Below are 27,397 nucleotides of genomic sequence, written 5' to 3'. Positions count from 1 at the left end.
GAGCATCACCGCACAATGTGGATGCCTCCTTTCTCTCCCGGCTTTCTTCCTAAGCCCTGCAAACCTGGATTTGTAAAAGTTACTTTCTATTGCTTTTTGTGCTTTTGGCCAACTCTGTTTTCCCATTATTTTGAATCTTTTACAATATATATAAATCCAGAACTTAGGTATGAAAAAATACCATAAGCAAAATCAAAAGGCAAGTGATGACCAAGGGGAAAATGTTTACAATTCGGATCATAAACAAAGGCTAATCTCGCTAAAGTATGAAGAGCACCTAGAACCTAAGCATGAAAAGGTAACAAACGCAACAGAAGAATGGGCAAAGGGTATGAACGAACAGTTCACAGAGAAAAGAAACACAGATGGCCCTTATACATTTAAAAGGATGCTCAACCTCACACAGAAGAGAAATGAAGGAACTTCCCTGGTGGTCCAGTGGTAAAGAATCCACCTTCCAATGCAGGGGACGGGGGTTGGATATCTGGTCCGGGAACTAAGATCCCACATGCAGCGGAGCAACTAAGCTCGCACGCCACAACTACTGAGCCCGCACGCCTCAACTAGAGAGCCTGCATACCTCAACCTACAGAGCCCACATGCTCTGGAGCCCACGTGCCACAACTACAGAACCCATGAGCTCTGGAGCCCATGCGCTGCAACTAGAGAGAGAAAACCCACACAACACAACTAGAGAGAAGCCTACATGCCGCAACGAAGAGCCCACGTGCTGCAACGAAAGATTCCACATGCCACAATGAAAGACACCACATGCCGCAATGAAGATCCCACGTGCCACAACTAAGACCCAATGCAGCCAAAAATAATAAACAAATAAATAAATAAATATTTTTAAAAAATATGCCAGACTTCCCCAGTGGCATAGTGGGGGTAAGCTGGGATGAAGTGAGAGAGTGGCATGGACATATATACACTACCAAATGTAAAATCAATAGCTAGTGGGAAGCAGCCACATAGCACAGGGAGATCAGCTCGGTGCTTTGTGACCACCTAGAGGGGTGGGATAAGGAGGGTGGGAGGGAGACGCAAGAGGGAAGAGATATGGGGATATATGTATATGTATAGCTGATTCACTGTTATAAAGCAGAAACTAACACACCAGTGTAGAGCAATTATACTCCAATAAAGATGTTTTTTTAAAAAAAAAGAATCCACCTGCCAGTGCAGGGGACACAGATTCCAGCCCTGGTCGGGGAAGATCCCACATGCTGTGGAGCAACTAAGCCCGTGCACCACAACTACTGAGCCCACGTGCCACAACTACAGAAGCGCGTGTGCCTAGAGCCCATGCTCCACGACAAGAGAAGCCACCGCAGTGAGAAGCCCGCGCACCATGACGAAGAGTAGCCCCTGCTCTCCGCAACTAAAGAAAGCCCGCGCGCAGCAACAAAGACCCAACGCAGCCATAAATAAATAAAATTATAAAAAAAAAATGCCACTCTTCTCTGTAACATGCTGTTTAAAAAAAAGAAAAAGAAGAGAAATGAGCTACAACTACAATGAGATACCACGTCATCCCTATCAGATTGGCAGCAATCCAAAGCTTGACACGCACTCTTGCTGAGGCTGCGGGGAAAGAGGCTCTCACACTGCTGGTGGGATGCAAAATGGACCACCTCTTCGGAAGGGCAATTTGGTAATTTCCATCGTGATTACAAACACATCAGCCCTTGGATGTGGCAATTCCACTTCTGGGAATTTATCACACAGCCGTACCTGCCACGTTCAAAATGACACATGCACAAGGTTGCGCACAGCAGCACGGTTTTTGACAATAAACTGATGGAAACAACCCAAGAAGTTTTCATCTAGGGAGGACCGGGTAAACAGACCAGAGTTATAAACACGGGGGCTTATAACACGCAGTTGTAACAAGCTGTGGCTGTGGACCACAGTGCCAGCCTCTCCGTGGATCCCAGGGGTGCACACTGCTGCATGTATGTCCACCCCAGGACCAGTGAATCAGGAACTTGGGCATGACCCAGGGATCTGTGCTTAAATTCCCCAGGGCATTCTGACACACGTACTGATATAAACAGTGGAGCCATTTTTAAAAATCAGGGAGAAATGAAGGGCAAGAACAGGTAAAACTAAGCAGGAAACGTGAAAACAGAAGAGCGGTTGCTTTGGGAGGGGGTGTTGACTGCAGGGGCCTGAGAAGGTCGGGAGCGCTGTCTCCCCACCTGGTGCGCACAGATGTAAAAATTCATCACACTGTGCCCTTAAGAACGTGTGTGCTTTACTATTGTATAAACCGCCTAGTCTGTGGTACTTTATCATGGCAGCCCTAGCAAACTAATACACACAGACACAGACACAGACACAGACACAGACACAGACACACACACTCCCTCCCTCCCTCCCTCTCCCAGGCTGCCCGGAGAATTAAAGAATCTGCAGAGCTACCATTTTAACCCCAGACTGCATGATTTGTAATCTATTTTCTCCAGTTTTATAGAAGGTAGGAAGACAGGGATATTTTTATGATGTAAAAATGTAGCAAAAAATGAGAGATGCAGCAAAAATGAGAGATGCACTAAAGAGAATTTGGAAATAAGAGTGCCCAGCCTCTACGTAGTTTTCCTGATGTACCATTCCCTTTTATAAGGCTAATATAACCCGGCCTGTGGCCTTCAAGAAAGAAATATCTCAGTAACTCCTGGTGCCAGGCCCACACTCAGCCCCACGGCTGTTTCTAAGTCTGAGGCTTCTCCTTACAACCGGCCTGGGCAGACAACATGCAGCGCGTGAAGAGCACCTGCGAGGCGGAAGGTGTGAACTTTTTGTTAATTCACTGAGAGCCATAAAGAGGAAACAGCTCCTCGAGATCACATACCAAAAAATGTCTAAAGTCACGGCCTTTTTTTTTTAACTTGGATAAAAATAACATCAAGTTCATTGTTAAATTAAGGACAAAAAACTATTTCAGTAAGAACAACTGAGTAAGAAAAAAACATGATCCTGGCTAGACAGGAGAAGAAAAGATTTGATCAGGAGAAATGGGAGTGCAGGGGAGGGGAGGCAGCCGTTCAGAGATGCTACTGGCGTGGTCAGCTTCAGCTGGTTAACAATTAGCCACAGTGACTCAACTCAGTGGTTCTTGCTGAAACCTCTAGAAGCTCCACGTGGGATAAATTCTCCGGGCTGTAACAGGGGACTGGACAAAAATCAAGTCTAGGCGGGAAGGGGACACACTTCCGAGGTGCTGTTACCTGGAGGTGACCTCTTACAGTCCCTCCACTTTCCTGCACGACTGTTATACTTAAATAATAACTGCTATGGTCTGAACGTTTGTGTCCCCTGCCAAGTTCACATGTTGGAATCCTAACCCCCAAAGATGATGGTATTAGTGGGTGGGGCCTTTGGGGAGGTGTTTATAAACCATAAGCATGGAGCGAGCCCTCATGCATGGACTTAGTGCCCTTATAAAAGAGCCTCCAGGGATTCCCTGGTGGCGCAGTGGTTGAGAGTCCGCCTGCCGATGCGGGGGAAACGGGTTCGTGCCCCGGTCCGGGAAGATCCCACATGCCACGGAGCGGCTGGGCCCGTGAGCCATGGTCGCTGAGCCTGCGCGTCCGGAGCCTGTGCTCCGCAACAGGAGAGTCCACAGCAGTGAGAGGCCCGCGTACCGCAAAAAAAAAAAAAAAAAAAAAAAAAGAGGCTCCAGAGAGCTCCCTTACCCGCCCACCACGTAAGGACACAGCAAGAAGTCTGTGACCTGGCAGAGGGTCCTCACCTGACCAGGCTGCACCCTGATCTCAGACGTCCAGCCTCCAGAACTGTGAGAAGTAAATTTCTGTTTATAAGCCACCCAGTCTGCAGTATTTCGTTATAGCAGCCTGAACAGACTAAGGAAGTTTAGTAAGTAGTTTCTGCTTACTGATAAAATAAAAGATCAAGTCCAGGTCTGGCTATAAGCCCCACTCTTCCTCAGATGCCAGCCAATACAGCGACGGCAGTGAAGACTCTGGTTTATTTTCTCTTATCCACATGGACAGGACCTTAGGGCCAAAGGGGATCCTGGCCGCTGTTCGGCCCGAGGGCCCAGGATGGACCCAGATCTCTGCCTTCCTCGTTGGGTCCTCTGGGCCATGCCCACCAGCCCGTTTGGCAACCCAACCTTCCCACAGCTACCCTGGGCCCTGGTGCTGCACGGGGTGTGAGGGGCCCAGCCCCCTCCTCTGCCCTTACTGCTGTATCCTTGGGAATGCCCAGCAACTCTCTCCCTTGGTATAAAAGGACAAGGCCAGGCTCTTTGAGTCTCAAGTCTCCTGTAGCTGGACAGACCACAGGTCCGGGTTGGGCAGCTTTCGTCTGTAATCAAGTCAGGTTTCCTCCTCTGGAGCCCCTGTCGTCCACCTGTCTCTTCCCTTTTTGTCCCCCACAAGCTCATCTTACAAACAGGGGCTCGGTTTGATATGTGATGCCAATCTTCCAAGTACATGATACAAGCACAAGACAAGACTAACTCCCACCAGCTAGCAAGGGAACAAAACACACTCTGAGCCCTGGACAAAGGCCTTCACTGAATGAGGCTTTAAAACCACCTGTCTGGGCTTCCCTGGTGGCGCAGTGGTTGAGAGTCCGCCTGCCAATGCAGGGGACACGGGTTCGTGCCCCGGTCCGGGAAGATCCCACATGCCGCGGAGCGGCTGGGCCCGTGAGCCATGGCCGCTGAGCCTGCGCGTCCGGAGCCTGTGCTCCGCAACGGGAGAGGCCACAACAGTGAGAGGCCCGCGTACCGCAAAAAAAAACAACAAAAAACCAAAAACCATCTGTCTGAGGTTGTTTTGATGGGGCCGTGTGTCTCATCTTGGACGGGCTGTGAGAACAAGGGCCACGCTATGGTGTGGGAGGGTCCCGGGCTTTTCATTTCCAGCTGCTAAATGCTACACAGCAGCTGGTGGTGATAAAACCACCAGGACCAACTGAGCCAGGGGATGGGTCCTTGTCCCCTTTGCTTACTGTGAAACCAACCCTTCTCTCCAAGAGGCCCCTCGCGCCCAGCCATCTCGCTCTAGGTGCCCATGACTTCTGGGCAGCAGCGGCCCAGCTGGAAACCAAATCCACCCAGTGACGGCACCCCCTCCCCCGCTCCTAGACGCAACAGTTATAGCAAAACCAAAACTGGACGAGAACAGAAAGATGCAAATGAGTTACTGGATTTACGGGGTTTCCCTCTCTTACCTTTGGGGTTGGAAGCACAGGGTCATCCGCAAGTCTACTTAGAGCTTCTCACCCAGGGCAGCAGCACTTCAAATACCTGGGGATCTCGTTACCATGAAGGTTCCGGTGCAGAAGGTCTGAAGTGGGGCCTGGAGTCTGTGTTTCTAACAAGTTCCCAGGTGATGCTGGTTTGTGGACAACCTGCGTAGCAAGTGCCTCCTGGACTCCTGTCTTAAGGAATCGCTGGGGTTGACACAGCGACCTCCACCCTCGATTTGACAGGTGGGGATGGAGACCCAGACGCTACACAGTTTGCCCAAGACAACTCAGCAAACTAGTGGCACAACTCAAAAGAACCTGGTACATTTTAGCCTGTCTGGGGTCACCTGTTCTACATCAGAAGGGGAGCCAGCAGGCCATGAGTCTGTCTGTGGGAACACTCAAGCCTCTATTCTTTGCTGACCTTTTACAGTCTATATACTTCTGGCCATAACAGCAGATACTCTGTGGTATTTGAATCAGAAAGACTTGGAGTGTAATGGCAAGACCAGACACACGACATTTTATTCCTTGCCGGAGCTGGGCTGGGTGTACGGTTGCAGATAAAATACAGGACGGTCAGTGAACCTGGAATTCCAGACAAACAGAGAATACTTTTCTAGTATAATTATGCCCCACATATACTTTGAGATATATTTACACTAAAAAAAGTACCTGCTGTTTATCTGAAATGCCAATTTAACAGGTGGTCTTGGATTTTTCATTTGCTAAGTCTGGCAACCCTAACAGGTGGGAATGAGAGACAGGATATGGTGACAAGAACATTTCCTGCTTAGGGACCTTTCTGGTGGTGCAGTGGTTAAGAATCCGCCTGCCAATGCAGGGGACACGGGTTCGAGCCCTGGTCCAGGAAGATCCCACATGCCACGGAGCAACTAAGCCCGTGCACCACAACTACTGAGCCTGTGCTCTAGAGCCCGTGAGCCACAACTACTGGGCCCATGTGCCACAACTACTGAAGCCCACACACCTAGAGCCCGTGCTCCAGAACAAGAGAAGCCACCACAATGAGAAGCCTGCGCAGTGCAACAAAGAGTAGCCCCTGCTCACCGCAGCTAGAGAAAGCCCGCACACAGCAACGAAGACCCAATGCAGCCAAAAATAAATTAATTAAAATTTATAAATAAAAAAAAACCATTTCCTGCTTCATCGCTGTTGACCTTAAAGAAAACCCCAAGGACGCTGGCACTGCCCCCAAGATGCACAACTTCTGACTGCAACAACTGTGCCCATCTCCTCTTTGAGTTCATCTCTATGAACAGAGCTTAATCTTCTTAACTAGCTATTATAATGTGAGAGAATCATATATTTACAGCTAGTACTATGAGTTGAACCATGTCCCCACAAAACTCCCATGAGTTCCTAACCCCCAGCACTTCAGAATGTGAGCTTATTTGGAGTTAGGGTTATTGCAGATGTAAAGAGTTAAGATGAGGCCATAGTAGAGTAGAATGGGTCCTAATCCAGTATGACTGGTGTCCCTTTAGAAAGGGGAAACGGGACGCAGAGGCTACCATGGACGCAGGGTAAAGACTGGTGTCCCGCTGCCACAAGCCAGGGAGCATGGCCCTGCTGACACCTTGATCTTGGACTTGTACAATACGTTACATTTCTGTTGTTTAAGCCACTCACCTTGTGGTATGTTTGTCACCACTGGCCTATAAGCACGTGCTGGGAGCCGGGAAGAAGACAGGAGAGAAGGAGAGGGAGGAAAGGAAGCAGGTAAAAAACCTCATCAGCATTCCCCCCGGCTATTCTCTATAGAACTTGAAAACCTCTGCTGAGGGAGGATGAGGGATTTAGAAACAGTAGATCACGCTGTATGAAAACCGTTACTGCTCTCCTAAAATTCACATTGTAAACACTGAGTTGAACGAGTTACAGGCCACTTAAAGCAGCAGCTTAGAAATCAGAATTGACCCTGGTTATACAAGCAGGATCCATTCCCAGGCACCTGCAGCCTTAAAGCGATTTGTGGGCGGAGGGCTTTAAATTCGCAACCTCCACGGGCCTCGGTTATGAACCGCTTCTTTCCCGTGAGAAATCTGCCCTCCTCTGCAACTTATAAACCAAACATCACCACCCTGGGTTTGGTGATCAAGGCGCTCAAAACAAAATTAAACAGGCTACTCTGACTGCACCGTCTCTCTGGATGATTTGCTTGTCCTATTTCAAACAGCCCCTAATGGCAAGATTTAAATAAAAGTCAGGCTCCGTAGCAACAGTTGATCCTCTCTTTCAGTATGGATTTTATGTCCCTTCACCTCTACCCAGGCCTTCTTCTGGCCTGGAGGAGGATTCTAGGGGTAGACTTGCATCGCCCCACCCTAGACAAATGCCGAACCTTGCAGGCTCCTGTCACACTGGCCTTCCTTCAGTGACTAGCGTGCGCCAAGGTGTCTGTGCCTCACTTGAGGCCTCTGCACATGCCGATCCCTGTGCCTGGAACGTTCCTTCTTCTGCCCAGACCCCCTCCCTAAACCCCCCTACACCACCTGCACACACGCTCGGTTCAAAAGGCAGTTTCCCAGAAACACCTGGTCATCACCCTTTGATTTTTCCTTATCACACAACCTTGTATATTTCCTTCACTACCCTTATCACAACTATAATTATTTATTGTTTGCTGTGTATTATCTATTCTCTCCCTAATAAACAGTAAGTTCCGTGAGTCACAGATCAGACATGTTTTATAATTACTTTATAGTCCAGGCCTGACACACAGCAGGCACACAGATATGTCTGTATTAATCAATTAATTAATTAGTTAAAACAAACTAATTGAGGGCATGATAGGAACTTGGGGGGACATTCCTGCTCAGAAGCTCTGGGCGCAGCCCTGGAGCTTCACGTGAAGCCTTTGTTTCACGCTACGTGAGAGGGAAGCGTTTAGGATATCACTTGTCTCCCAATTTCTCTGGGAAAGTCTTTTTTCAAACTAAAAAAAAAAAAAAATCAATCCTCTGGTCATGATCTGGCTTTACAAACAGGCCCTTCCTACAATAAAGGCATGTCCCGCTCACATGTACTTCAACTGCCATGGTCCCCAGGACAACACTTCCTCCTGGTAGCTAACAAAGCAGTGCTGGGCTATGATCTCGCATCCCCTCTAAATCCAGGGACTTCCCTGGCGGTCCAGTGGGTTACGACTCCGCGCTTCCACTGCAGGGGGCACGAGTTCGATCCCTGGTCAGGAAACTAGGATCCCACGTGCCACATGGCGTGGCCAAAAAAATTTTTTTTATTTTAAAAATTAATAAAAGGAAATTGACTTTGGTCAGAAATGTAATGAAAATACGAGCACAACCTTTGATAGGTGGCTATCTCTTTATCAATTAATAAACTGGCATTTTGGCATTAAAAAAAGAAGCCTATGCATTTTATATTTACCGAAAAACGGGATTTATGGGTCATAAGAAGATGACCGAGGGTATTTTGGCAGTACGTATATAAAACCTTTAAAATGTACATACTACTCGACCCAGAAATTCCAGTAATAGGAATTTATCCTAAAAAATAATCATGAATGCAGGAAGTCACAAGAATGTTTACTGTAGCACTATAAAAGCTAGAAATATCCAACAATATGGGTTGAATAAGTAACTGTAGTAACCCTATTAATACTTGTAGCTTTTCAGAATGTCTTACTGAACGGAAGAATACTGAAGGACATGGTAGAGGGTTCACCATCTGCTAACAGCAAAGAACTGCTTATGACTCAAGATTCCAAAATGCTAACTGCAGTTTTTGGGTGATGGGGTCATGTGTGATTTTTATCTTCTCATGTTTAGCTGTATTTTAGAAATTTCCTGTGAGAGTCATAAATATACTCTGGAAAATGTTTATTTAAAAATAAACTGCAGCTAGTCACAAAAGGACAAATACTATATGATTCCACTTATATGAGGCCCTAGAAGAGTCAAATGTATAGAGACAAAGTAGAATGGCCGTTGCCAGCGGGTGGGGGAGGGGAGAGTGGGGGTTATTGTTTAAGAGGTAGAGTTCAGTTTTGCAAGATGGAAACAGTTCTAGAGATGGATGGTGGTGATGGCAGCCCAACACAGTGAAGGTACTTCAATGTCACTGTACACTTAAAAATGACTAAGATAGTAAATGGTATGTGTATTTTACCCCAATTTTTTTTTTAAACCAAAAAAAACTTAAAGAAAAATTTAAATCCGTAAATCATAAGTACAGATGGGTCTAGAGGTGTCCTAGTTATTAGGATTTTCAAGAGACAGGAGTAGAGAAGGCTGAATTTGACCTTGGACCACACAGCATCAAACAAGACAGTGTGTGTGCCTGCCAGGCTGGCGTGTGCCTGGGGATGAGCTGGTGTTGCCTAGTCTCCTGACTACGGCGCTGGCCATGGCATTTCCTGTCTCTTCCTTCACGAGTGTGGAGTTTTGTCCCTCTCCTGCCAGCGTCCCTCGCTCTGATTCTAGATGAAGGGCCGAGTTGGCTGTCCCAGAGGGGTGACTTCCCCCAGAGCCTGGCTACAGGGACTGCAGGGGCAGGAGAGTACAGGAAAGACTCCGGCCACGTCCTGCAGAGACCATGGGTTGAGGGATTTGGCCCCAGCGACCTTCAGCTAGCCGCTGGTGGAGCCAGGCCAGGAAAGGAATCTGACCTCCAAGTCCAGACAACTCTCCTGTCCACTGCAGAATGAAGAGGGGAGGGCTGGCCTCAGTGAAGAACATTCCACCTTTATTCACCGTGAGGGCACCGGCGATGCCCAGTTCCTGGAGGTGGACCCGAGATCCTCAAGCTTGCAGAGCCTCGGGCTGAGGGCTAGACGTGGCCCGAAGCTGCATCTTCACAGCAACAGGGAGTGGGATGCTGAGTCTAAGTATCTAAAATGATCATACACGTACACAGGAAAAGGACGTTTTCCAAGAACTTGGGGGTTACCAGGGCCCGGGAAAGATAGAGACCAGTGCTTTTCTTACCTGCTGTAGGCACGCTAACATTATACTGAGGTAAAATAAATAGGAAGGCAGTCTTGGCGGTGACCTGTGAAATAGAGGGAAAAAGTTCCACGTTAGCTTCTTGTCCACATCAAAAGAAACAAGCAAAGCCTGCTACCAGCCCTCGGGCCACGCCTTTCACATCTCAGACCCACAGGCCTCTCCAATGAAGGGTTTCACCTAGAGCACAAGTTAGCACCATATGTTTTTTTCCCATTTTCTTGAATGACATCCCTCCCAATACCTGCACTAAAAGCAAAAGAAACAATCCCAAGTCCTGGATGGCATCTAGACTTGTACTCGCTGCAGATGGAATACAACAAGGTGTGCTCGGCCGGCCGAGAGCTCACCAGCAAAGGGTGCAAATCTGTCTGCCATTCATTCATTCATTCATTCAAGTGTTTATCAAGTTGGTTCTAAGTCCCCAGCATTGGTGAAGACAGAAACTAACAGAAGATGAAGGTCACAGCCTTCCAGAGGTTTCCAGAACTTAGGACCTCGCCGAGGTTCCCCAGCACGCTGGCTAACTGCACCGTGGGCGGCAGCCCTCAAAGTTTCTGAGGCCTGAGCCTCAGAAACAGAGAATTCCAGCTGCTAATTTCACATACGCCCTACTGGGGGGCAGGACATAACACTCCACTCTGTTGGTCTGTTTATTTCGAAAGCTGCCTTTCAAATCTCGGTTGTGCTGTGGAAGAACTGAGGTCGTCACTTGGTTATTAGTAGGCAGCTCAGTCCTCTTGCAGTTCAGCCTGCAGGGGAGAGACTACAAGGTGCAGGATTCGAAGCTTGGACTCAAGAACCGACTGCCTAGGTTCAGACGCTGCCTCTGCATTTGCCCACCTCGCAACCAGGAGCCGTGGTCTTACACCTGGAGCCTCACTTCCCGTGTCTCTAAAGGCGGGATACTTGTGCTACTCCAGCTGGTCTGGGTGGCGACGGCCCAGCTGTTAGCATTGTTTAAAGCTCCCCAGATGTTTCTGACGTGCAGCTGGGGCTGAGAAGCGCCCCCACACGGTTCTGGAGCAGGTGCGGAGGCCAGGTGAGGGGCGGCCAGACCCCAGGTCTTTTCTGGGAGGCCCCTGGGGACATCTCATCAGTAGCGTTACTGGTTCTCCTCTAAACAAAAAGATGTGAAGGGTGCACTGTGGGTGTGGAGGAAACGCACTGGACTGTGGCAGAAGCAGCAGAGAAATGGTTGGATGATGCCTTCCAGCCCCTCCACCAAACGCTGTACATGCTCAAGGCACAATCTCTCCTTCAGTTTCATTCAGGAAACACACTCGTCTTTTAAGCTGGTGGGCTGAAGTGGACCTCTGTGGGGTTCTGGCTGAACAGTATCCCTTTGCCCCTTCCCAACATACCAGGACTTCCAGAGGAGACAACTCTCCCCAGCTGTGTGTTGTGAGGGTGTCACTGTGGTGACCACGGCCCTCCCAGGAGGATACAGGGAGCAGACCCTCTCCCCAGCCCATCAGACCCCCTCTCCTGGGCTCTGAATCTTGAGCAGGGATGGAGGAAGAGCTGGTTAGCCCTGAGTGCCTTCCAGAGTTTTCTGCTGGGGTTCCCACAGCCTTGCCCTGGAGCACAGACCCCATCACCTGTATGAACCGCAGACGGCCTCCTGAAGTTGGCCAGAGTCCATTCCTAAGAGACATCAGAATCCCGTGCGTAGAGCACATTCGAACCCCTGGGGGAGCTTCTAGAATCTCGACGCCTGGGCTGCCCCAGCCAATCAACCCTGCCCCTCAGGGGCATCAGGGAGTCGTCAAGCTCCCCAGAGCAGCCCACACGTAGCCCAGCCTGGGAGCCCCACCTTCACCAGCCTCGCAAAGCAGCCCTCTCTGGCCAGTCACTGTCTGTGTCCCCCAGAGAATTCATTTCATTTAATCAACTTATGTTTTAGGTCAGTTTTTATTTTAACTTCAAGAGAAACATACTTTTTAAAAAGTGAAACAATTCAGAAATACGTAAAGTTAAAAACCAAATATTCACTCTACGGTCTTGGTTTTCCTCTCTCCACATGTATGGGGTCAGTTCTCTGAGAGCTTTTCCCATGCATTTCTACACTCGGAATTTATTTCATTTTACTCTGACATTATAACTTGGATTGTGTTTATGCCACTTGACAAGAGCTACAACTTCCTTTTCTAATTTTTTTTAATTGAAGTATAGTTGATTTACAATGTTGTATTAGTTTCTGGTGTATAGCAAAGTGATTCAGCGATATACATATACACATATATAAACATATACATACACATATATACTTTTTCAAATTCTTTTCCATTATAGTTTATTACAGGATATTGAATATAGTTACCTGTGCTCTACAGTAGGACCTTGTTGTTTATCTATTTTATACAAAGTAGTTTGTATCAGCTAATCCCAAACTCCTAATATATCCCCTTTGGTAACCATAAATTTGTTTTCTACGTCTGTGGGTCTGTTTCTGTTTTGTAAATAAGTTCACTTGTATATTGTAGATTCCACACATAAGCAATACTATATGGTATTAGTCTTTCTCCTTCTGACTTATTTAGTATAAGAGCTACAACTTATTAAATACTATTTAAATCACTTTCTTAGCTCTGTTAATCTAATGGTTGTTACAGGAACATAAAGACCAAGGCACAAAAATATTCAGAGTACATGAAAGTATTCAGAGTATAGTGACACAGAAAACATGTAGGTCAACCTTTCGTTTACTGATGTCAACGTAGAGATAAGTGGTTATATAATAAAAACTTCCTATACATACTAGTGCTTTTCATTACTGTTTCCCACAGGGCTACCCCTAATGTTTAACACTGAAAAGCTTGGCCAAATAAAACGGGCTCACTGTGAAAGTGTATACAGATGTGTGGACTTTTTTTTTTTTTGCATCCTTTCTTTTTATTGAAAAAGATTTTAGAAGATGGCAGTTAACAAAGGGCACAAAAAAAAATCACAGGGATATACTAGTGGAAAACATAGACAAGATAAAACTAAGAATGCCACTGGCTTCTTTAATTGGTTAAAAGCACAAAATGCAACAGGCAGAAAGTCTGTTTTAAACAAATTAAAAAGCTGTGTTTCTAGACCTAGAAAACAAACTTATGGTTACCAAAGGGGAAAGCCAGGGAGAGGGGTATAAATTAGGAGTTTGGGATTAGCAGATACACACTACTATATATAAAACAGATCAACAAGGACCTACTGTACAGCACAGGGAATATACTCAATATCTTGTAATAACCTATAATGGAAAAGAATATGAAAAAGAATATATGGAGAGATATATATATGTATAACTGAATCACTTTGCTGTACACCTGAAACAACATTGTAAATCAACTACACTTCAATTTAAAAAAAAAGCTGTGGGCTTCCCTGGTGGCGCAGTGGTTGAGAATCCGCCTGCCAATGCAGGGGACACGGGTTCAAGCCCTAGTCCGGGAAGATCTCACATGCCGCAGAGCAACTAAGCCCGTGCGCCACAACTACTGAGCCTGCACTCTAGAGCCCTCGAGCCACAGCTACTGAAGCCCGCGCGCCTAGAGCCCGTGCTCTGCAACAAGAGAAGCCACCGCACCACACCGCGCACCACAACGAAGCCCCCGCTCGCCACAACTAGAGAAAAGCCCGTGCGCAGCAACAAAGACCACAACGCAGCTGTGTTGTCTCAATTAGCCCCAAGTCAGATATATAACACCCACAAAAATGGTATGTGAAGTAATGCTGTCCTACACAAGAAGTTGTACCCTGAATTAAGGGGAACAGCTATTGACACAGGAGTTAACACAACAGAGCATCAGCCTGTAACTGCTGGAAGAATAATCCCCCCTTTTTTTTTTAATGAGGACAGCCGTTTGGCATATGGGCTGGACAGATGCCCTTGGTCTGGCCCTGCATATCCAGTCAATTCTTGTTACTCCCAGTCGTTCTGTTCTGGAAGTTACCGTGATCCCAGCGACAAAGGACCCCTGCTCCTAGGGGTTAGGTTCCTAAAGGCCTCTGGTCCATTTCCATCAACCAATCAACATGTAACCTTGGTTTACGTGTGTTCCTGTTGAAAGACGCTGTATGGAACGCAGGCTGTTGAAGTGTGAACACTGAACCTGGGGCTCGCACCTGAAGGAAGCCCTTCTAACACGCTTCTGTTCTCCGCCAGGCCCCTCCCGGCCTCCCCATGCTCAGGACCCCGAGGCGGCGGCCCAGCACCATGCGTGAGGGCCATTTTATAAGCAGCCAAGTCATTGACAAAAGGCACAAAGATGCAAGAACGTGGCACTAAACAGACGGCAAAAAGCCACTTGCTCACGGAAGGAGCTGGACCAGGAAGGCAGAGTGTCGCCGGGTTCCCCTTCATCCGGGACATCTCGTTGGGTGAGCCACACATCTCACCGCCCTGTGCACGTCCACAGATACCGCAAAACCCGGAGATCAGGTTCTCAGGTCACATATACATGTCAGCGAGCAGCCCCAGTGCACACCCAAGAGGCGCGGGAGAGTGAGGGTCAGCTGCCCTGCGGCAAACCCAAAGGCCAATGAGGGCCGAGGGTTTTTTCTTTTTTAACCTTTATTGAGGTGTAATTTACACACCATAAAATTCACCCTTGGTAAGTAGACAGCTTTATGGGGTTTGTCTTTCCTCGTTTTTAAACTCTCCCTTCACTGGAATGTAAGTTCTAAGAAAGTGGGGATCTCACTCATCTTAACTTCAACCCACTGCCTGCAACAGTGCCCAGAAACGGCCCGTGCTCGGCAAGCACTTGATAAATGCAGACATGATTAAGCAGGGGAGCCAGTACTGCACTGTCACCTGACCCTCAGCTTGTCCTCTGCCCTCATTCATTCCCCTGTGCATGTCCCCTCTCTCTCCCTGGGGTCCGTCCCAGCGCTGGGCACGTTGTAGGTCTCTCATAAATGCCTATTTGATAAGCGAATACTGCAAGCAGCTATAATATTTAATAACCGCAGACGAATGCTTAACAAATGCTCTCTGAACATGATTCTAAGAGAATAGGACCTGGGACTCTGATTAAAGCAAAAAGTTTGAGATTCCAGCATTTTTCCATCCCTACGCCCCTCATCGTAGCAGGTGAAACCATTCCAAACCGTGCAACCTTCTTTCAGGCAGCTGTGCTCACTCCCACGTTACACGTCTCGTTAAGATAATGTCCATTTCCCTGTTTTATCGATGAAGAGGCTAAACCTGGGGCACAGAGAGGTCCCCTCCCCAGCAGGACCTCACAACTTTACAAACAGAAAAGACAACGTTCAATTTGATTTTTTAAAACTGTGTTCCAAAAACAAATTTCGGAGACACACAATACAGCACATAAAATAGAACGGTGACCTAAAACAGAAGCAGGAGAGGACAACCAAAAATATATATTGAAGGCAAAGGAGTCGGAATGAGGCTGATCCACAAAACCTCATTCAAGAAAGTCCAACTTGTTGGCTAAAGGTCCCCAGAAATTTGGCCCTAAGCTTTCTCGAAGCCATCAGGAGGCAGCAGGGATCAGCTCCTGGATTCACCTCGCCCATTAATAAGAAAACAATAAAGACTGCCCTAAAAAAGCAACTCTACCTTTCCAGCACAAAAACCACTCTCTGTGCTTTAAAAGGTCCTCTGGCACCCCGAAACTTCACTCCCAACTCTTCCCAACCTCAGACCAGGGGCGAAACGGCCAACAAGCCCCCCTCTGCCAGCGCTGGCTGGGTTTGTGTAACACAGAGGGCTGAGAAACAGGAGCCCATTAAAAATGTCATTCCAATTACTTCCCATACCTCTAAGGCTATTGATGGAAACATTATTGAGTTTAAAGCATTTTAAATGCCTGGATCAGTGGGTGAAAGGTTAAAAGTGGAAACATGCTAATACACTAATGCAAAGGAGAACACTAAATTATGTAGCAGGGCCACCACACACGCATGCATGCACGCACACATACATGTACGCACGCACACACACACGCACGCACACACAGAGGAAGCCTCACTGAACTTTTAACTCAAACAGGGCATCAAGCACAAAGGCAGTGACACCGAGCATGCTTGTGTAGCCATAACAAAACCAAAACCGTTCCACATGCCATGTTCTATTAGGGGCACATGAATCTGAGCTCTCAGTTGCAGCTAGACCAAGGATGCCAGAAGAGCACAGTGGACTTGGACTCCAGTCCCAGTTCTGCTGGGGCGGCAGCTGGGAGACCTCAGGCAAGGCATTTTACCTCTGGACCCCAGTCTTCTCATCCATGAACAACAAAAATAATGGCTGTGAATGTCATCAAGGGTTTACTCAGTGCCACGCACGTTTCTAAGTGCTTTACAGAAATTACTTCTGAGGCGGTTCTCACAACCACCCTAGAGGCAGACACTCGTAACATTCCCATTTTACAGATAAGCATAGAAAGGAGCAGGTGGTCAGAACGGATGTCCTTAAAGGTCCTCTCCACCTTCAGCTCCAAAAGGCTATCATTTCCTGGTTCCACTCCCTGTCAATGCCAAAAACACAGCCTCACGCTGACAGCCTGCTGAGAGGTTTTCCCACAAGTTTAAAATATATTCCTGCTTCTGCAGGTTGTGAAGATGAGGCCCAGGTGTCATCTGTATATAACAGCGAGAAAACAAGGCCTCTCGAGTCAACCTGCCAGCCCGCAAGCCCCAGATACCGGGCACACCTGGGCTTCCCAATACCCCAATCTGCCCTTTTACACTGCAAGCTGATATCTGGGCACCAAAGATAAGAAAGGAAAGATGTCATGAAGGCAGTCTCATGGTTTTCCTGGTAAGCAGTATTTGACCTTTGGTTTGGTTTATTGTTTATTTCTTGGCCACATTCACGCACTGGTCCTTACAAGGGGCTGCGCTGCAAGACGAGCCCAAGGACAGGAGCGGGGAGGAGGACCCCTGTTCAAGGCAGCCCTTCTCCACACTGCTCGGTGCCACGAACAACGCCTCTCTCACCCCGGGGCTGAAACACAGTCCAAGTGGCTGACCCGGAACCCCTCTGACTGAGAGATGCTCGTGCTCTGGTCCTCAGGGGCACAAGTAGAGCCAAGTGACCTGTCCCCCTCTCCCGGCCCAGCCTGCTCTCAGGAAGCCAAACGACCCCCACTCAGAATTTCCCAAAATTGATTTTGCATCTTTCTGCCCAGGCGGTGGATAGAAAAATTTCAGTCAGACAGGAGAACATTTAAAAGTCATGCCTCTCAGGTTTCCCTGGTGGCGCAGTGGTTGGGAGTCCGCCTGCTGATGCAGGGGACGCGGGTTTGTGCCCCGGTCCGGGAGGATCCCACGTGCCGCGGAGCGGCTGGGCCCATGAGCCATGGTCTCTGGGCCTGCGCGTTGCAACAGGAGAGGCCACAACAGTGAGAGGCCCGGGTACAGCAAAAAAAAAAAAAAAAAAAGTCATGCCTCTCACAGGTATAGAGAACAAACTAGTGATTACGAGCAGGGAGAAGGAAGGGGGAGGGGCAACACAGGAGTAGGGGATTAAGAGGTACAAACTATTATGTATAAAATAAGCTACAAGGATATATTGTACCACATGGGGAATATAGCCAATATTTTATAATAACTATAAATGGAGTATAACCTTTAAAAATTGTGAAGCACTATACTGTACACCTGTAACATAATATTGTACACCAACTATACTTCAATTTTAAAAAACTGCAAAGAAAAAAAGATTAAAAAAATAAATAAAAGTCATGCCCAATTGACGAGGAAGGGTTTTTTTGTCTTTTTCTTTTTTTCTTTTTAATAAAAGTCTTTTAGCCCTTCTCTCCTGAAGTATTGGCTTTATGAGTTGGGCTGGTCACCTGCACACACCTTTTTAGGGCCAGTACTTGAGGTATGAGGTTTGCAGCCTCACTGTCACTCAGTAAAAGGCAGATACAGCTGAGACAAAGATGCTTTTCATGCTTGCTTTCTGAAATTTTCCGTCTGGATGACCAGGGGCTGGCGGGGAGGGCCGAGTGCCTGCAGCCAGGGGCAGGATGCTGACAGGACCTTCTGGGTGGCTTTTAGCAACGTTTGGAGATTCAGTTTTCTCACTTGAAAAACTGCCTTAATGTAAGAACTAGGCAAAGCTACCCAAACACACAAAACAGATTCTCTACAAGCCTGTGTTCACCAGGCTGAGAAGACTCCCTATTAACGGTCACGACTGCAGTTTTGTATTGGATTAAAAAACGACACTGTATATTTATGAGAAAAACCTGTATCATCGGAGCAGCTGCAATGCAATGATAGTGCTTGCTTTAGGACATTCATTGGTTCCAAGGTCTAAACTTTATTTTGGGATCAAGAGGAATTTAGAAAGGGTCACTTATAGAGTTTTAAAAATCTCTGAAGTTGAGCTTTTAATTTTTTTTTTTTTTTTGGCCTCGCCATGGGATCTTAGTTCCCCACCAGGGATCGAACCTGGGCCCTCGGCAGTGAAAGCACCGAGTCCTATTGAACTTGACCTACTATGTGCCTTACCGATAGCCTTAGATAAAATACCTACATTCCATGTAATAAATATACTTCTTCTCTGGAGGCCTTAAGATATATACACTCTCACCTGCTCCCTCAAAAAAGAGCCCTGGGTCAATATTTCAAACACTCTTACTTGATTATATATTTCACCCCCAACCCCAGGAGCTTTCCGCTTGTTTGGGTGGGTCAGCATATACTCATAAACCATTCCTCACAGAAGCTAAAACCTAAAGAAAAAAAGAAGCGCTTGGTCATTAAAATTTTTAAAATAACAACAAAATAAGGAAGTGTTCACACAAAATAACTTTTTAGAATGTCAGTGTTCTTAAAATGTGCTTCTCTTGCACCACATAGCAGAGTTCAGATTCTTTGTGGCTATTCCTAAAACACCCATCTGGGTCAGGACAAAATATCTTTACCTTTTGGGCAAAAGCCACCTGTTCAGATGCAATATGATCTTTAAAATAAATTAAAAATCAACAAAGAAAAAAGAAAGTTTTGGAGTGTAGAATTTTAGGCTCCGAGTGATTTTTGGAGGGCTCCGATTAAGTAACATTTTAGATTTCATTGCAGAAAAGGAACCACGGCACCAATACATCACAGGTTGTCTGAGTTTCAGTTTCTAAAGAAGCTTTAACTCCATCAGCACAAAGAGCGGGGCAATTCTAACCAGCACAGATGTGTCTGCAACGGCCAGGCACTCATCATTGGCAACTGTCAAGGGAGGCTGCCCGGCATGGGGGAAGCGAAAGGATTATCCAGGAGCTCTGAAGAGCCAGGTAGCTGGACCAGGCGGGGCCCAGGTGGATTTGCCTTCATTTGCTTATTTACAACTTAGGAGGAAAAGAGCAGGCAGACAGTGACCGACGGCCACCATGTTTAATTATTCTCCACCGTCTGGAAAGTTTCCTACTCAGAACATCAGCACGTCCATCCCCAAGTTCTGACGGAAGAGCCAGGCGTGGGGAGCGGCGCTTGCTAGAAAAACGAACTTGAGACAGCAAAGAAGCGTCTCCAGGGGCCACCAACCAGGCCCATCAGCGGGGCAGAGGCTGATTCCCACGGGAACCCTCAGATTCCTCTCTGGCTTGTGTTGGGCACAGGAAGGGAGGGCCCTGACCCAGGCTGTCCACCTCTGCCCACGCTCAAACTGAGCAAACTACGGCAAATAAGCGAGTTTCTACAATACGCCATTCCTCTGGCGTTGAGGATGTGTGATCTCTGCCGTCCCGTATCTGCACACCCCTACCCCACCGAGGGGTGAGGGATTAGGTGACGGGCCCCAGAAACGGCCTCTGTGGTGCCACCTCATACCAGCCTTACCTTCCACCCTCGCAGGAAACTGAGGCCAGGCCGGGAGCTCTGCTCTGCGCATCCTAATTCTGAACTGCCTCTTTCCCACTCTCGCGGGACGTGCCTTATAACCCCGCCCTGGGCGGGCATCCAGCCTATCCTGCCTGAGTCTACAAAGACCCCCTGCAGGAGAGCACCTGAGAGAACTTAACGGATGATGATTCGATTCAGGTGAATTCAATCAAGGCCATCAAGGTGAATAAGAAACACCCAGCACTCAAACAGCCCTGTTTGTCAGCCAATAATATTCACAAGGGGATGCCCCAAATCGTCTTCAAAGTGGAGAAGGAAAATAACAACATAAAAGGCAAGAGTTCCCAGAAAAATGTGCTACAGATAAACAGAAAATACAAATCGAACCCCAAAGGCACTGCTTGAGGTAAACACTACCCACACTTTGCCGCAAGAGTCCCTCCACACCCCTCAACTGAATGAATAAAGCCCAGGCAAACGCTGATATCTAGGTTACATGCTGTATTCTAAGATACTTTCTCTCACACTCACACACATACGCACACTCAGATGAAGCTATGTATGTTAGTACAAAATCTCATTTTACTAACTGAACGTGGTATTTTAAATGACAGCTAAAAATGTGTGGTGTTTCTTCTCTGCCCCGGAGGCCAGCCTCCATCACAGCCTCTCAGCACCCCAGGAGGCTGCCTGTGACCTCACACAGGCGAAGGCAGCCCAGGAAGAAAGCCACACCGCAGAGGGAGAGGCTGGACCGAGTCTGAACTCACAGTGGGTCCTCAGAGGTTGACGGGAGGCTGCAGGCACCCTCATCCGACGCTCGGTGTGCAACGCCCCGCCCGCACCTGCTGGTGAAGCCAGGCCTTGGAGCAAGAGTCAGGGGCCAGGTGTGCCCCACTCTATTCCAGGGGAACACAAGAAGGAACAGGAACTGCCAGGGCCACCAGTGACCTTAAGCTTTGGCCGAGAAGCACAGATGATCTCCTTGCAAGACAACCACACAGCAAGAGGCAGGAGGGGAGGACGCAGCACACAGGCACACGCAAGAGGGCGGGGGACTCCTCCCTGCCGAGGCCTGGGAGGGGAGACAGCTCTTCAGCCACTGCTCTGCACCCACACCCTATGGTAGGAACCAAGGCCACGGCCTGCAGAGGGGAACCACCCTGGGTACTGTTTCGCCGCCTCCCTGACTGAGAAAGACCACAGATCTGCCTTCCTAAAATACCACAGGCCCCGCTCCAGAGTCCTCCATGACTCCCTGGTGCCTACAAAGGAATCAGGCCCCCTGCCTGGATCCCAGGACTCCACAGCTACCCCACCTCAGCTTTCTAAGCTTTGCCCCTTCAACTCCCAGACACAGGAATGCCCCCGCCCCAAACGCCAACCCAGGCAGGAAAGGCACTACCCAAATTTGGAGCCCAGCCAGACAAATCAGTATGGAAAAGCTCATTTGCAACACAACATGGTCATTATTAGAGGGTACCTTACAGCAGCTCGGGAGACCAGAGGGGGGTCCCACCTGCCGTGGAGCACTTCAGCCAGGAGGTTCTGCCCAATCTGTATCCTAAAGGGATGGACAGGCTGAAAGAAGGCAGGAAGGGGCTGCGTGCAGGCAGGCAGAGAAGCAGAAGAAACAGGACTCCCGGGAGATGGTCTGTGTGAGGAAGGTGATGAGGCAGGAAGGCTGGCAAGAACCAGGTCCTGTGAAGGGCCCTTTATGGCAAGTATAAAAAGTGGGCTTTATCTGACTTGCAGGGGGCTTTAAGCAAGGCATAGCACGATGAGGTCTCCACTGCAGAGAGCTCGTGCCGCTCCGGGCGCAGAGGACGGGCTGGGGAAGCGTGGGAGCAGGAAGCCAGTAGGAAGGAAGGATAACACAGGCCTGCATGAAGGTGACGGCCACACACACAGGCGGCGTGGGGTCGTTCTCCGAGGGCTCGACGGCACAGTAAGTTCAGGCGGGGAGTAGCCAGGAGCAGTGCTCTCGTCTTGCTCAGGAAACGGTCGTAGAAACCTATAGCGTCAGTGAGACGTGCTTGGCGTTAGGATGGCTATTCCGAACCTTGCGCGTGGTGGGATCATCAACTGAGAGGGAAAACAGCTGTGGTCCAGGGCTGGGAGGGGGAGGGGAGGGAGGGAGTGGGCCGAGGAGGACCAGTCACAGAGGCAGGAGGAAGCAGAAGGGGCCCAGCAGCCAGGGCAGGAGAGCGGCGGAAGGAGTCCGGGCTCCGGGAGGACCAGTCAGCCTGGCGCTGAGATGCCTGCTGCAGGCGGCAGGGGTCTTAATTTTTTTTTTTTCCTGATGGATCCAGAGCAGCTGGAACAGCGAAAGCCCAATAAATATTTGTGGAATGAAAGAGTACATGAAGAGTCTATCCGATCTGGGGATGGGAAGGTCATCAGGGACCTTGCTGAGTAAATGTTGCAGAGAAGGAGGGGGCAGAAGCTGGTGCACGGGGTGAGTGTGAAGGGGAGAGAGAAGGGGAAATGAGCCTGCACCGCCTGTTCCAGCGGTCGGGAGGTCAGGGAGGGATGCAAGAACTCGAACCTCCGTGTGGTGAGGAGAGAGACCGCTGGAGGAAAAGGGACTGGATATGCAGGAAACGGGAGAGCTGCAAGGAATACATCTACTCAAGGGGGCTCTCTTCAGGGAATGAGCTCCAGGACCACAGGAGAGGGATGGCTGAGGGGAACACCGGCCCTGGGCAGCTCCCCCCTCAGGCCCCGCCCCCTCTGAAGTTCTGACACTTGTCTAGATCCAGAGCAGAGGCTCCACCAGCACGCCTTAAAGTGATGTAATTCAGAGGGGGAAACAGGAAGTCAAAGGGCTGTGGAGCACGTGGTGGGAGAGGCAAAACCAAAACTAACACCCCCTCCCCGTCCGGCGCTACAGGGCTTGGCACCATCTCTGTCTCGTCAATCGCTTCCTCTGCCCCTCTCCGAGGCCATCGCTTCACCTTCAGTCATGGCCCAAGAGGGAGAGGCAGGGCCACCTGGATGGACTCACAGGACGATGTCTGTTCCGCGGGTTCCGGGGGAATCGTGAGGGTGCTGGCCACAGGAGGCCTCCGGCTTCCCATCCCTCCGTCAGCCTTCACCATCTCTAGCCGGGCTGATGGGGTTCGGAATCAGAGCCCTCAGACACGCAGATAAGCATGTGGCCGAGGGCCAGGGTCCTCGTTCTGAGGCCTGCAGTGCCTGTCACTACTGCCACGGAGGGGACTCCTGGGGCCTTCTCCTGGATCTGCCAGTGGTCCCACCGGGGTTTCTAACGGATGTGTCCAGGAAAGCATTAGAAGTGCGCGTGTACGCGCGCACACGTGTGCACGCAAAGCAGGCTGGTAAGACTTTCACACCCCAGAAACGTACCTTTGGTTAGAACTGAAGAATTAAAAATTAAAGAATTTTAAAAACTTTTAAAAATGTAAAAGCAACCCGTCAATCACAGAATATTTACTGCGTGCATGCCCTGGGCAAGGCACAATGCCACTGGAGATGAAAAACATTCTAAGACCCACTTCCTTCCCTCAAAGGCTCAGAGACCAAAATCAGAAGCGAAGCTATCAATCTAGCGCAACTCCTCAATTTCAGAGGTGACAAAACTGACCGCCCTTTATTGAACATTTACTGCAAGTTGGACCAGGTTGAGGTATTTTATGTGATTACCTCAACAAGTCTGTAAGGAACAACATTGAATGTGTGAGATCTCATTAAATGTTGGGCCCTGTGCTAAACACCAAACAGCTGCACCTCATTTAACCTCCAGCTCTAAGAGAAACTACTACTGCTACTATCACTGCCACTACTACCACTACTATTTATCGTGCTCCTACTACGTGCCAGGAATCACTGTAAACACTTAACAGAAACTCTCTCATTTAATCCTCCCAGAAGCCCTATTATACAGAACAATCAAAGCTCAAAAAGCTTAGGAAGCTTACCCAAAGGCACACAGCTAATACGCCCCAGAAGTGGGACTGGAACCCAAGGTTCACCGGACTGCGACCTGTGGACTCCTAACCACGTGCACCTGAACAATGGGCCTGAAAACTAATGATGGGGACTTTGCCGAGTGAAGAATTATTTGTAAGACAACAAGAAAAGATGTCATGAATCGGGACATGAATAGACAAAGGACAAGTCGGGGCTCTTTCACTTCCCCAAGGCAGTAGACCATGGCTTCATTCATCTCTGCACCCCTAGGGTCCTTGGCACAAAGGAGGGTCTCAGTAAATATCAGTAAGTGCTCTGGGTATGGAGATCTATGGATCTCCTCAGGAAAGACTTCTGGGACGGGGTGAGCTGAGCCAGGAAGATGTACAAGACTGTGGTAGAGGGGAGGGGGGAGGGTGAGAAGAATCACGATTGTGCTGGGAAAGTGCGGGAGGCCTCCACATAGAACCAGCTGGCTTAGTGCATCATGGCGGCTTTGGGGGGCCATCTACTGCATGGGCCAACTTCAGAACAGCTGAGATCCCCTTGTGTTTCAAACAAGCTAGTCTAAACCGGGAAGCGGAAAGGAAATCTGGCCCTCAGACCCCTTGGAGCTTGCATGCATCCATTCATTCTAAAAGCTACCGGGCTCCAAAGTCAACTTTTTGCCTACTGAGTTCATCAATGGGATGCTGTCCATTCCAGCATCGTGGGCATTTCAACATCTTGCTTCCCCAAATAGCCAAGCCCAGATGAAAAAACAACTGCTTCCTTCAATTAGGGAGGCAACACTGTCACATAGAAATTCAAACTCCATTTCCAGCCACAACACTCTACAGGCTGTCCCGCATTTCATAATTTACCAATTAAATTTTATCAGTTACCTGACGGTCTAGTGAGTCTGAGCTCCCCCACTTGAAACTGTCAGGGAAGTAATTTCCCAATGGATACAGATATTCCAAGACTAGTGGTAACCGGACACATGATCAGAATCCTATTTATGCTCCCCTGGAACCTCCTCTTGGTCCCAGAGGGCCGGGAGCACAGAGCACTCACTGGCCGAGAAGGAAATGGGTTTAAGTGGTACTTGAGTATTGTCTGAACTGGGGCAAAAGGGGGATGCGGAAGCATTTAACACGCTGCCACTTTTCAGAAGCCAGGACAATTCTGGTCTCACCAGAGATCAGGGTAATAAGTAGCTTAAAGTAAACACGTTACATGGTTTGGCTTATTGCAATTAGGAAACATCTGCCCCAAAGGGCTGTTGTCAGCGTTTGCAGTATTTCAGGAGCACCGGTCTCGCTTCGCCCCCTCCCCACCCCGTTTCTGACTGCCCGTGGGCATAAAGGAGGCAGGACTCAAACAGGAGATGGAAGAGAATCGGCAACTGCTACTGGGCTGCTTGAGTCTCCATCCTGGCCCGGGGCCCAGAGCAGAGGGCGGATGACCTTTATGGAGTGCAGCAATGGGCTTCCTGGACCCCTGGCTTCGCTTGAATCCACAGGAGGTGAGAGGGCACCAGGAGGGGGGTCACTGCCTGGCTCCCTTCCCACTGGGCGATGTGGCAGTGGCTAGATCCAGTACCAAAGGTCCAGCCCCCCTCCTGCAGCCACAGCTCCCGCGGCCATGACCTCTCCCTCTCCCTCTCCTTTACATCTCAACAAGTTCTGCATCCACTCCATCCCCGGTCTCTTCAGGTTTAGGGCTATCTTCCACGACTGCAAGCCCTGGGGGTTTACCATCCCTAATCTGTCTTGCTTCATCCCGTCCCCACCCTTGTTAAGAATGCCTTCAATAACCTTCAATCACCCCATCTGTTTCCTGTGGGACCCTGATGGAAGCCGATTGGCTCCTCAAATAAAAGGCTTAATACTAACACCACATGATAATCATTAACCTCATCAATACAACCTCTGGCAACAGGGCACTTCCAATCAGCAAAATGCTCTCCCATCCACACATGCTGGGAATATTACCTGGGAAACTAGGGGGAGGCAGGCACAGTCACTCTCTGAGTTCCCAATGACCGATGATGCTGACAACCAAGAGAAACCGCTTTCTTTGTGCAGGAAGCCTTGGGACTGGCTTCTCACAAACTCCCATCAAGACAAGCCCCCGCTGTGGACCAGCGACCACCCGCCTGCATGTTCAGGGGCCTTTACTGAGGACACCACTGCCCTCAGGCTGCAGGAAGGAATCCCAGGCCACAGATATTCGAGCACAGAGCTTCTAGCCCTGATTTTGGAAAGTCACACCCACTCTGGGGTCTGACTTTACACTGACAAATAAGGTCTCAATAATCCAATCTGCTCCGGACAGGAAGTAAAAGGCCCTCGGCTCGCATGTGCTCCAAGCGCTGCGAAAGTGGGTGGAAGGGGTGAGCCGGGGAATCCCCAGCCCAGCACCTCCTCAGACACAGGGGATTCTTTTCCCTTTTACTTTGTGGGGATAGAGTGTGCCTTGAAGGAGGGTGGGGGAGAGGGGAGGGGGAGAGAGGGAGGAGGGAAAGTCTGCAAACAAACTGGCCCTCAGCTCTGGGACGTCCTTCTACCTTTTCCTCCAGCTGAGCACCCTGGGGGCAAGTTGTCTGCCAAGCTTCCCCGTGTAAACACTCTGGCACCAGCTGGGGTTTGGAATCTGCTGAGTCTCTGCCAGCTGGCGACCTGGAGATGGGCCGGATTAAAGGAATGCGTAATGAGCGAGGTGGTAGGAGACAGGGGCTGTATTTACCCAGAGGGGGTCTGCAGGGGTCACTGGCCAAAGGGGGCTCTGGAAGCGGAAAAATCCGAAGGGAAGAGGAAAGGGGTTCCAAGGTGCCCAAGCGCCGTGCCTCATCCAAACGGCCCAAGACTGTTATGCTCATTTATTTTTTTCCTTCTACAAACTGGCTTCTTTGTCCCCATCTCGGTGCCCCTGGCACCCACCACATCTCCCAAGCCGGTTACACACGGCCCTTTGGAAGTTCCACAGCTGGTTGCTCCAGAAGGCTCAGCGCGATCAGCCAGCTCGACACTCGATCCTCTGCGATCCCCACGTGGGAACGTTAACGCGGAAACCCAAGCCACGTGCTGACAAGCAGGCCCCAGGCCACACTGGGCCCCAGCCCGAGGCCAGGCAGGCAGGGCACAGAGACTCCGCAGTCCCAGCGGCCAGCCCATCTCCAGCCCTAAAGACAGAGGCTTCAGCCTCCCCCATGCGAAGTCCAGAAGACAAGGATTTGGAGGAGACGGGCCACTGGACGAGACCACAAGCCCACCAGACCCTCACGCCCTTCTGCTGCCCAGGGCGAGCGTGCGGGGGACAAGAAGTGACCCAAGTCCAAAGTCCTGGTGGGTACCGGTGGCCACACCTGCAAGGAAGCCACCTGCAGCCCTCCTGAAGCACCTGCAAACATGTCACCACAACGCAATACACACCACCAAGAAGAGGAAACAGGTGGCCCTGCAGAACAG

At 49.3% G+C, this 27,397-nt stretch overlaps 1 protein-coding gene across 9 annotated transcripts in view; it reads right to left on the bottom strand.

Moving 5' to 3' along the window:
• Window positions 1-27,397, bottom strand: part of TRAM2 (translocation associated membrane protein 2) — a 150,361-nt gene that overhangs the window by 20,518 nt on the left and 102,446 nt on the right. For all 9 annotated transcript variants that reach the window (XM_067752722.1, XM_067752723.1, XM_067752719.1 and 6 more), the window contains one exon: window positions 10,197-10,260. In XM_067752722.1, coding sequence (XP_067608823.1) covers window positions 10,197-10,260 — 64 coding nt within the window. The remainder of the gene's footprint in view (window positions 1-10,196; window positions 10,261-27,397) is intronic.

The sequence above is a fragment of the Pseudorca crassidens genome, chromosome 10 (assembly GCF_039906515.1).
Source record: "Pseudorca crassidens isolate mPseCra1 chromosome 10, mPseCra1.hap1, whole genome shotgun sequence".
Classification (NCBI taxonomy): Eukaryota; Metazoa; Chordata; class Mammalia; order Artiodactyla; family Delphinidae; genus Pseudorca; species Pseudorca crassidens.
This window is presented reverse-complemented; position numbering and strand designations above follow the sequence as displayed.